Source organism: Puma concolor, chromosome D4 (assembly GCF_028749965.1).
Source record: "Puma concolor isolate L17-30 chromosome D4, mPumCon1.1.hap2, whole genome shotgun sequence".
NCBI classification, from domain to species: Eukaryota; Metazoa; Chordata; class Mammalia; order Carnivora; family Felidae; genus Puma; species Puma concolor.
In genome coordinates this window covers 51,671,925-51,684,429 of record NC_141679.1, presented here as the reverse complement: position 1 = coordinate 51,684,429, position 12,505 = coordinate 51,671,925, and the positions used below count along the sequence as shown (strand labels likewise).

The following is a 12,505-nucleotide window of genomic DNA, read 5'->3' as shown; positions in this document are numbered from 1 at the left end:
TCTTAGCCATTACCTTATAATGCCATACAGATTTGAAGCACTGCATATCACATTTGTGAGGCCCTCAGCATCTTAGCCAACTACCCTTTAATAATATTAATTTCAAAGAGAGATCTCAAAGCTAGACAAAAAGCACTTTCATCTTTAAAAGGTTTAAGTAGAATGTGCATATTCTGTATGTCCAAGTATTTCTATGTAGGCCAAAAAAACTCAGAACTGTGGGAGAAGAGCAAATAATTTGCATTTCAAAGAGATGAAAATAATCACAAGAACAGAGGGCTCTCCAATTTGAGGAAAGATTAAACAGAAACTATTAATTAATGACTTAAAACAAGCTCTGCTAATTGTTTACTAGTCACTTGAATACAAAATGAACTTGTGTTTTGAAATAGATACAGTCCAGTGGAACGTGGAATCAGAACCATGAAAAAAGACACCAAAGCATAGCCCAGAGGGAAAAATGAGGAAATTTTAAAAGGAAGCATTACTTTCTTAGTTGCTTAAATAGTTGCTATCTGAGATGAGTTGTATTTAGTCATACTATATGAGAAAGGATTAAAGGAGCACAGGATAAAAGTTAAGAGCTCTGCCTATGAAGCTGAACAATTTTCATAGAAATGGTGGTGCCATTACTGATTAAGGCTCTATGACCTTTGGCAAATGACTCAACCAACAAGCAGGGTAGAGACACAAGTGCTTCCAGAAGATGTGTGGAATCCTTCCTAGTCTTCCACTGTAGTTAAGGGCACATCATGACTTCTGACTTCTTCCTGAAAAATCTAGAGAATACATATTAGGCTAGACAGCCTCTTTTGTGGCAGAGTGGACGAAGTTGCCGCTGTATTGGGATTATTCTGCATTGACAGAGTTTTTCTGGGCAACTGAGTTTTCCCCGTGCAAAATGAGAGCAAAAAGCATGAGAGCACCAATACATGTCTCAGGTCCTTTCAAGAATGCCACTGGGACGTTAATGGGGCCTCAGCAAAAATTAGCTGGTGATTATTCCTAGGGACAGTGGCAGGAGTACTCCACAAGCCAGAATAGAGATTCACTCTTCCAGATCAAGGGAAATATAGCTGAGATAGCCTGTGATCATGTGAGTCCCAAAGAGCCCCAGAATTTGCCCCATAAGAGGAACCAGTTTTCAAATATCCCAGTCTCAGAGGACACTAAGTTATTTATAAAAGCTGCAGGTAAATAAGAAGTTTCCTGATCTCTCTTGAATCAATTACAAAGGGACAATAGAAAAAAAATCTTAATATGCTGTCTGACTACATCTGTGAGTCCTGCTTGTTCAATTTACTAGTTGTATGACCATTTTATATTAATTTCATTGCATTAAATCATATTAACAGCTATTTTTATACAGATAGATATTTGCAATTATCATTTGGTTTCAAGCCTATATAGATAATGTGAGTTAACTAACCAACTACAGATCAAAATGCTATCTTCAGCTATTTACACAATTGGCAATCTGCATGTAATTAAGGGAGGTATCTGCAGTAGTGGGTAACCTACATGTACATGTACACCTACCTACATGAGCCACTGAGTGATTTAATCATTACATTTGTGACTTGTGTTTAAAAAATATTATAATATAAAAAACCATGGATGCTCTCCAAATCTGGCTTTCATGTTGGCTGTTTTCACTTTCTCCTTGAATGCTTTTCAGGTTGAGCCTCGATATTGAAAGTTTCTATTTCCACCCTACAAAAATTGAGTCAAGAGAAAAAGGTAAAAATACAATGCTTCGGAGGGTAATTGGAGATCATGTAGAAGGATAAATTTTATTCTGTAGAAAGTTCAAATCCAGTGTACACTGGGGGTCCTTCAAAGAACATAGGAAACCCTCGTGAATTTCAAGACTTACACTAAAATTGATTTCTTAGTTTTCAAATGTCTTAAACAACTTCCACAGCTCTTCAGGATCTGATTTTAGCACAGACCGGAATTTCTGAATTTACAGTTTTAGACACCTTGACACTATCCCCTCAGGTGTATTTTGGACACCTTTTTCATTAAATGCTTTCTTTTTCTTCCCCACCTCCCTCAGCACCCACCTCTCTCTATTGCAAAATAGCTTTATTGGGGGAAAAAATCCTACCATTAGCTAGTGTGAACATTTAAAGAGATTTCTCTGCTCTCCATTGTTTTTGTTCCCTTGTTCATCTGCCAGAGAACTAAATTAATCATAGGATTCCCAGCATAAACAATTTATCATTACCTTATCGTCTATTAATGCAGCTGTTTCTTTTCTAAACTTACTTTTTAAACAACATCCAGCAACTATCACTTCTTTCCTTTACTGCTTGTTTTCTTAGATGTAGGCTGCTTAAAGCTTTCCATTTTTCCTTCTCACTGTATCATCCATTTGAGGACCTTTTTCTCTAATATTCTCGCAGTCTGTACTCAGAGGAAATGCATGATTTGGCATTTTTTTTTATTTGGCATGATATCTCAACAAACCAAACCATCATCCCATAAAAAAATGATAATGACCACTGTTATCTATGTGCTAGGCACCTTACACGGACCATCTTTGATCCTTACACTTATTCTCCTTTATTACCACAATTTCACAGAGAAGTTGGGAATCAGAGACATCATCTTCCTACTTATGTTCAACAGCTAACAAAGGTCAAACTCAGAGTGTGATCTAGGTATTTCTGGATCCACATTTTTGCTATTTATGTTCCTTCTTTAAGCCTACTTCCTGATGTTTTAGTTTGTGTTTCTTACATTAATAGCACAAGCTCTAAAATAAATACCCAGCACACAAAAAGTCTAAGTATCAAAATATCCAACTTTACCTACTAGGTTTAGAAAGGTATAATCAGTGTACCTGAGAGTCCCTTTGATCAGAATTAATAGAAAGGCCCTAGTCAGCTCCCTACAGATTTTAGTTCCTGCTTTATTCTTAATGAAATGAAGTTCATCTTGTCAAACCTTGGTCACAGTCAGACATGACAAGAAAGCCTTGATTGTAAGGCTTCTGCTGACAGTGAAAGCTAAGTGGAGTCAGCAGTTGACCCTTCTGGACTAAAAGTAAACAATATTTGTGATGAGAATAATAAAACACAGCCTTCCTACACAGTTTCCAAACTACATCAAAGAATGATGAGGAGATATGGCCCCAAAGTATCTACTTCTGCCTCACTGAAAGACTATGGTAGAAGAGGAAAGGTACTCCGCATCTGATGGGAGCTTGTCTGCTGCCTGCTTGCTAAGTACTTATCCACCCTTCTACTGGAACCAAAATAACCAATTTTTAAGGAAAAAATTCCAGATACTATCCATCTTATTCAAGCTCCTTTCTGATTAAATTGCAGCTATGACTGAAATTAGATACTGTCATCTCGTATGTTAGACACACTCAGCCAGATTAAGGGACCCAAACAATAAAATAAACTTTCCCTACAGCATTACTGGAACAAATCTGAAATAGAATGCCAGTTATCTCCTTATCTAACTGGTGATATGCAGATTGAACAAACTCTGCCAAAGAAGATTAAACTCTCTAGTAGAATTTATGAAAAGAAAAAAAGAAAAGAAAACCTCACTTTTTTTTTTTTTCAACGTTTTTATTTATTTTTGGGACAGAGAGAGACAGAGCATGAACGGGGGAGGGGCAGAGAGAGAGGGAGACACAGAATCGGAAACAGGCTCCAGGCTCTGAGCCATCAGCCCAGAGCCTGACGCGGGGCTCGAACTCACGGACCGCGAGATCGTGACCTGGCTGAAGCCGGACGCTTAACCGACTGCGCCACCCAGGCGCCCCAAGAAAACCTCACTTTTTACCTTCAATTCAAAATAAACTGAGAAATACAGAGTGTGTAATCAAACTTTTATCTAGAACATAAAGAGTCCTGCAGTTGTAATAGAAAATACACTTTCCCTTTTCTACCAAAGAAATACTTTAAAAGCATTTGAAAAACATTTTCAAGGAGTAAAACAGTAAACTGCCCAGAGAACCCACACATCTTGGCCCACTGATAGACACATTTGAGGAAACCAGGAATTCCTCATCCAGTAACTCTCCTTAAGCTTGCCATCTCAATGGATGACACTAAGTCCTATCCAGTTGACAAAAGGCTAGAAATCATCTTGGCATCTTCTCCTATATCTCTCATAGCCCATCCATAACTAAATCATTTCTAAACACATATTGAGTCTATCCATTTACCCAAACCTATTCCTATGGCCCTAATCAAGACCACTTTTATTCTGGCTTGAATGAATTTAACAGCTTCCAGAGTTTCAACTTTTTCCCTCCTGCCTATCTATTTTTCATGCTGCAGTCAGATTAATCGTCCCCAAATATAAATCTGATCATATCACCATTTTGCATAAAACACTTTAATAGCTTTCTGTTGCCCTCAGGATAAAGTGCACACAGCTTATCACAGTTTACAAGCCCATTCTAAATCATTCCTCTAATTACCTCTTCAGCCTCTTTTCTATTTCTCTCCTGTATTTGCTCCATCTATTGTGGACTACTTTAATTCTCCAATCACAGAGTGTTTCCACTGTGTCCATGCCATTGTACTGTTTTCTGTGCCTAGAAATTACTGTATCTCTCTCCATGAAGGATGATGTTGGAGGGGAGGGGATGGAAATGGAAATACACTGTTGCAAGGTTACCATGTATTTTGCCTAAAGCACTTTGATAACTCTAAATAGATTGTGATAAATTAAAGATGTGTACTGTAATCCCTAGAGCATTAAATAAAATGTACATAAATATAGAGAAAGTCAAAAGAATTGAAATGTTATACTAAAAATAGATTAAGATGAGAAAGGAACAAAAAATTCAAATAGTGACCAATAGACAACAAATAGCAAAATGGCACCCCAGAATGCAATCAGAATGTAAGTGGAGAAAGCAATCTAACAGAAGGTAGAGATTGCAGAGATCATGAAATTGATTCAAAAGTGAGAACTAGCCACATGTTGGCTATAAAAGAAACTACAAAGACACAAATATGTTTAGAGTTGAAGGATGGAAAAAGATATACCATAAAAACATTAAGCTCAAGAAAGCTAGAGTGGCTATATTAATCATTCAAAATGAGTTGAAGACAATGAGTATTATCAGAGACAAAGATGGACTCTTTCTAATCATAAAAGATCTGTAAAACAATCTCAGTAAATTTCAAAAGATTGGAAGGTGCAGAGTAGTTCTCTGACCACAACAGAATTACATAAATAAAATAAAGATTCTAGAAAAGATCTACCTAAATACTTGGAATAAGCTAACTCAATCCTAAATCATCCATGGGTCAAAAAAGAACAAAGTAAATTAGAAAAATATTTTCAATGAATAATTACACACACACACACACACACACACACTAAAATTTCTGAAATGCAGTTAAAGCAATGCATGGATTTATAGTTTTAAAAGCTTGTATTAGAAATGAGAAAGGTTCAAAATCAATGATCTAGGGTTCCACCCTACGAAGAAAATAAAAAGAGCAAAGTGAACCCAGATGAACCTATACCAAACATCCATCTATGTACATTAGTTAAATTATTTCCTTATGATAGATCTTCAGAAAAAAAAATTGTTCATCAGATCCACCCTCTACTTGAAGCATGGATATGTTTATTGGCATAGATTGTGATGATGAATTCACGGATGTGTACTCATCTCCCAACTCATCAACTTGTATGTCTTAAATATACCCAGTTTTTTGTATGTCAATCTCACCTCAATAAAGTGGTTTTTAAAGATTACAAGTTAGGGGGCACCTGGGTCACTCAGTCAGTTAAGCATCCGACTTTAGATTTCAGCTAAGATCATGATCTCATGGTTCCTGAGACGGAGCCCCTCATGGGGCTACATGCTGATAACTCAAAGCCTGCTTGGGATTCTCTCTCTCCCTCTCTTCTGCCCCTCCCCCACTTGCAGGTGAGCATGTGAGCACAAACTGTCATGCTCTCTAAATAAATAAATGAAAAAAAAAACTTTAAAAAAATCACGTTAGGAAAAAAAAATGGTTCAAAGGGGTGAACATATGGAACTGAGATATATTTAATGTATCAAGTAACCTTCATCATTGTTCTCCCTGAACTTATTGAAGGTTGTCTCAGCTTATATTTCTTCTATCAGTTCCTTCTACTCTTGTTAATTCTGGATAAAAGTAATTACTAAACTTTGTTAATATGAAAGGTAAAAATGATATGCCCCTGTTGCTTAATTTACATTTCTTCTCTTATACCCGTGAAGTTGGTCACCTTTTCATATATTGGTTAGCTGTTTTAAGTTTGTATTACATTCATTGCCTTATTTTCCATTGACATTTACCTCTTTTCCTTGATGATTAATAAGAGCTGTTTATTTAATACTATTTTTAATCCCTTATCTATTATGAGTCTATTCTCCAATTTGACAATTGCCTTTGGGTGTTGAATAGATATGCTGTTTATTCGTTTGTTATGCTATTGTTTTTTAAATACATAGAATCAAATAGATCATTTTCTTTCACAGTTTCTAGCTTTATTCCTAGAAAATTCCTTTCAGCTCTATTATAAAATTATTGAATTTCCTCCTAACACATTATTTGTTCATGCATTTTCTCAATTCATCTAGAATTTATTTTATTGGAACAAGTAAAGTTGTGTAACTTTTCCCACTAAATAGCCAAACATTTATATTTTTCTCACTAAATTAACATGCCACCTTTTACCTATACTAACTTTTCAGATATACTTATATATAATTCCTTATTTTCTGTTTCTTTGACTCCATTTTTGTGTATCATGCTGTTTTATTGTAGTTTTACAACATATTTAAATATCTTGTAGAGTAAGTCTATTGCCATTACTATTGTTTAATATTTCTAATTACTCATTTTATCTTCTTTGAAATGAACTTGAGTATTCAAATCCAAAAATATTATCTCTGTGACATATGTATATACTGAGAACCAATGTCTTTATAATATTGAATCTGTTAAAATACATAGTATATGTCTCTTTTGTATATGTTTTGTTTTGTATATGTTTTGTTTTCTCAAGACTGAATATTTGTCGCATTCTATGTATTTCTCATTAAAATTTATTCTGAGGTACTTAACTTTCTCAGAGGTGCCATGACTACTCATTTGCGACTATGTTTTCTAAATGTTTTCATTTTGTAACATGTTAATTTACTTATTCTCCTATTCTAATTATTTTTGGGTGATTTGCTTTGATTTTCAAGGTAGACATTAATTTACCAACAATTATAGTTTTACCATTATCTTTTCCAATAATAATAATTCCTGTGTTCCTATATAATTGATGTCGCTAGCACTTTCTCAATCTTTGCCTTATTTCTACATTTGGGAGGCATTCCTCTAGTGATCCACCATTAAGTTTGATCCTAGTTATTTTTTCACAGATACATTTATGTGGATGTAGACATAGCATTACATGTATAACATATATGTAAACACTGTGATTGGAGAATGTACTTTTAATTGCTCTTGTACAATCTAGGAGTGAATATTAAAATTGATCATAACTTTTTATCTACAAATATTGGTTTTCACTACTGAGACTTACAACAAAAAAGGTGTTTGTGGATGAAGTGTATGCCTCAGGATCTCATGTCGAGAAGCAAAGCTCAACAACACATCTCTTGCTCTTCACATGAACAGCGAGTTCAGTGTCTGTTAACTATCTCCAGTTAAAGCATACTCATTTCCAACATCATCTGATGCCTATTTAAGTGCAGTTTAACATGTTCACTGGGTTGGAATTTAATATGAAAGTTCATTTATTTTTTTTTTCTTAGAAGTACGACTCTTTACACTCTTCACTATGTAACCCCCAATTTTTTTTTGTTCTTTATTTGAGAGAAAGAGAGAGAATACATACTGGGGAGGGGCAGAAAGAGAGAAACCCAAGCATGCTCCATGCTGTCAGTTCAGAGCCCAAGGTCAGGCTCAAACTCACAATCGTGAGGTAAAGACCTGAATGGAAATCAAGAGCCAGATGCTTAAATAACTGAGCCACCCAGGTGTCCGTGTAACCCAAAATCTTAAAGAAAGCATTTTCATCATCATAGTAGCCATTATGGTGCCTTGTTTCTGCCTCTCCCCTATAATTAAAATACCAAGAATATGAAGATATGATTAAGATCTTTCTGCTTACCTCAAAAAAGAAAACCCCTTCATAAATTAAGACTGACTGAATTCTGAAGGATGTATACCTTCTAACTGAAAGTTTTTAATAGAAAGTTTATATATGAAGCAAATAAAGCCCCAACCTCTTATAGTGGATGTACCTTTGTTTGTACTTTGAACCTCAGAGCCTGACATTGAATGAAGCTTCTATTAGCTTCATTCTGAACAGAGGATGATATCCCAACATTAGAGACACAAACAAGGATTCAAACTGAATAGGTTTCCTCTTAACCATTGACCTCTGTTGTCGTTGTCTGAGTTCAAAATAGAGCCTTTTGTGAAATGTATGCTGTTGGGCCTCACAGTCTCTGCCAGTGTCTCTCTTTCATTGTCAAATACTGACATTGTCATAAGTATAGGATGCTATTAATATTATCACCCTCATTTTACAGCCAAGAAAACCAAACTACAGGGAGCAAAACAACTTACCTCATGTAGCAATAAGGACAGCTCTCAGCTTTCAACCCACATGGGTGTGATTCCATATCCAGGGTCCATTCCATTGTACTTGCTGTTTCATCTACCTATCCATGTCCAAACTCAACTTTTCGTGCTCCTTTCTCCTGCAGGCCCGTGACCGAGGTGTAGACTAAGAAGTGGAGTCATGCTTCACACCGCCATATCATGTTGGCAGCCATTCCTGGGTCTGGCTGTGGTGTTACTCTTCATGGGATCCACCATTGGCTGCCCTGCTCGCTGTGAGTGCTCCGCCCAGAACAAATCTGTTAGCTGCCACAGAAGGCGGCTGATCGCCATCCCAGAGGGCATTCCCATCGAGACCAAAATCTTGGACCTCAGCAAGAACAGGCTGAAAAGTGTCAACCCTGAGGAATTCATATCATATCCTCTGCTGGAGGAGATAGACTTGAGTGACAATATCATCGCCAATGTGGAGCCAGGAGCATTTAACAATCTCTTTAACCTTCGTTCCCTCCGCCTAAAAGGCAATCGCCTAAAGCTGGTCCCTTTGGGAGTATTCACGGGGCTATCCAACCTCACCAAGCTGGACATTAGTGAGAATAAGATTGTCATTTTACTGGACTACATGTTCCAAGACCTTCATAACCTGAAGTTTCTAGAAGTGGGGGACAATGATTTGGTTTACATATCACACAGGGCCTTCAGTGGGCTGCTGAGCTTGGAGCAGCTCACCCTGGAGAAATGCAACCTAACAGCAGTACCAACAGAAGCCCTCTCCCACCTCCGCAGCCTCATCAGCCTGCATCTGAAGCATCTCAATATCAACAATATGCCTGTGTATGCCTTTAAAAGATTGTTCCACCTGAAACATCTAGAGATTGACTATTGGCCTTTACTGGATATGATGCCTGCCAATAGCCTCTATGGTCTTAACCTCACATCCCTCTCCATCACCAATACCAACCTGTCCACTGTTCCCTTCCTTGCCTTTAAACACCTGGTATATCTGACCCATCTTAACCTCTCCTACAATCCCATCAGCACTATCGAAGCAGGCATGTTCTCCGACCTGATCCGCCTTCAGGAGCTCCATATCGTGGGGGCCCAGCTCCGCACCATTGAGCCTCACTCCTTCCAAGGGCTCCGCTTCCTTCGTGTGCTCAACGTGTCTCAGAACCTACTGGAAACTTTGGAAGAGAATGTCTTCTCCTCCCCTAGGGCTTTGGAGGTCCTGAGCATCAATAACAACCCACTGGCCTGTGACTGCCGTCTCCTCTGGATCCTGCAGCGGCATCCCACTCTGCAATTTGGCGGCCAGCAGCCCATGTGTGCTGGTCCAGACACCATCCGTGAGAGATCCTTCAAGGATTTCCACAGCACTGCCCTTTCTTTTTACTTTACCTGCAAAAAACCCAAAATCCGTGAAAAGAAGTTGCAGCATCTGCTAGTGGATGAAGGGCAGACGGTCCAGCTAGAATGCAATGCTGATGGAGACCCTCAGCCTGTGATTTCCTGGGTGACCCCTCGAAGGCGTTTTATCACCACCAAGTCCAATGGAAGAGCCACCGTGTTGGGCGACGGCACCTTGGAAATCCGCTTTGCCCAGGATCAAGACAGTGGGATGTATGTTTGCATCGCTAGCAACGCCGCTGGGAACGACACCTTCACAGCCTCTTTAACAGTGAAAGGATTCACTTCAGATCGCTTCCTTTATGCCAACAGGACCCCTATGTACATGACTGACTCCAATGACACCATTTCCAATGGCACCAATGTCAATACCTTTTCCCTGGACCTTAAAACAATACTGGTATCTACAGCCATGGGCTGTTTCACATTCCTGGGAGTGGTTTTATTTTGTTTTCTCCTCCTTTTTGTGTGGAGCCGAGGGAAAGGCAAGCACAAAAACAGCATTGACCTTGAGTATGTACCCCGAAAAAACAATGGTGCTGTTGTGGAAGGGGAGGTGGCTGGACCCAGGAGGTTCAACATGAAAATGATTTGAGGGTCTACCGTTCACACTATTGTTTCTGTGTCATTGTGGGTAACCAGTGAGACAGCTGGCACAGTGAATTACTAGGTTAAAAGGCAGCCAAGTACAGCTGCCCCTGTGTCAAAGCAGGGTCCATGGAAGCAGGAGGACTTCTTATGGAGACTCTCCACCTACAGGCAGGCAGACATGTGTCAGAGCCCTTCACAGTGGGATACTAATTGTTTGCATTGCAAATATTGGCATTCTGGGGATCTCAGTAATGAACCTGAACCTTTGGCTCATGCTCATGGACAATTACTCAACATTTTCTACCACTGCAAAAACAAAAGAAAAAAAAAATAAAAAGGAACAACCTACAATGTAGGATTTACATATTAAAAAGACACATTTGTCTAAAACATACTCTACAGAAAAATTTGTATCTCTGATTATCATTTGTTAAAGCCTTGCATCATACCATATTGTTGATTCAGCACCACAAAGAAATCAATATATTCTTTACTCTTTTTTTTGAAACATATATGCTGTATATGTTTTAAAGCAATATGAATGAGAGGTTGTGCTTTTAGTTACTCACCATTATAGATCCAAGTGTGATTTCACCTTCCTTTACATAGAAATGACCCTGAGACTAGATCCCTGGAGTTATGGGCAGAGATATGTGGAATGAGGAGTTTGTCTGATGTAGGATGCCAAGAAATAGGACCCAAGGAAAAACTGCTCAACTCTGTTAACTTCTGTTACTATAAATAAAGGCATGTGCCTAGTTTTGATACAGAATGGAATATTTTTTATACTTGTGATATCACACTGGACCAGTTTACTGTAACAAAGCCCTTGGTTTCTCCAGAAGGTTGTGTGCCACTAGTTGTACCTGTAAAATGCAAGGTAGGTGTTAATAATGAAGATGATCCATTTAAACACAACTTGATTTTACTTTCATCAGTTGAGACTAATGGGTTAATAGGAAATCGAAGCGCATATAGTCGTTGTATATACTCATACGGTGATAATTTACCTTGTAGCTGAGATCAATAATTCGATGTTCAAAAGCTCTCTGGATGAAAAGGAGTTTTTCTCAGATGCCAACACAAACCAGGGTGATCCAGGCATACCATGATGTTAATGCAACTGAGGATCTGTTACAATGATAGCTGTCTGAAGGCTGGATTGCTGCCAGGAACTATCTAGCTACCATTCTGATGTTTTCTATTCAACTATTTACTGTACATACAGTATTATCTTGAATGGGTAACTTCAGGGTTTTTTCCCTGCTTCCTTTATTTTGAAAATTATCTTGTGTACACAAGAAGTATTGATCTTGTTTGTAGAGAGGTGAGAAAAAAAGGTGAATTAAACAGCACTTAGTTTTTTCTCAGTGAGGAAAAACTAAGATCACTAGCCCTACAAATATGTTAAATGGTGCAGATACTTTTACCCCTCTAACCCAAGAATCTCTGTCCAATTCAGTTTGTATTAATGATTGTTACTTAAAACATAGTTTAAAAAAAAATGGCATCCTGCCACTACCACCAATGATCTGGTTCAAATGAGCCATAATTCCATTTGGCTAAATGTTCAGTGAATGGTTTTCAAGGCATATATTCATATGACCTGAGAAAGCACTGAATATAGAGTGTATTCATGAAATATGATCTATTTAATCAGCAAAAGATAGGAAATGTCTATACTTTCTACATTTTGAGAGGGACCTGAAAATGAGTCCCCTTTTGGACAGTGAATAGGAGCTGTCTGAGGTTTGGTTCTTGACATATCTGATTGGGGGTATGACTTTCAAAAAGCTGGCTTTTTTTTTTTTTTTTTTTTTTTTTTTAGCATTTGAAATTTTGAGGAGCTTCAATAAAATTAAATTGACCCCAATAAAAAAGTGACAGGTCTAGAAATTGTTTTGCCA

General features: G+C 37.8%; 1 protein-coding gene across 3 annotated transcripts in view; it reads left to right on the top strand.

Annotated features, from left to right (window-relative positions):
- Positions 1 to 11,370, top strand: part of LINGO2 (leucine rich repeat and Ig domain containing 2) — a 506,668-nt gene extending 495,298 nt beyond the window's left edge. For all 3 annotated transcript variants that reach the window (XM_086685450.1, XM_086685451.1, XM_025912591.2), the window contains one exon: positions 8,747 to 11,370. In XM_086685450.1, the coding sequence (XP_086541576.1) occupies positions 8,782 to 10,602 (1,821 nt within the window). In that variant the 5' untranslated portion in view covers positions 8,747 to 8,781 and the 3' untranslated portion in view covers positions 10,603 to 11,370. The remainder of the gene's footprint in view (positions 1 to 8,746) is intronic.
- Positions 11,371 to 12,505: the final 1,135 nt, after the last annotated feature.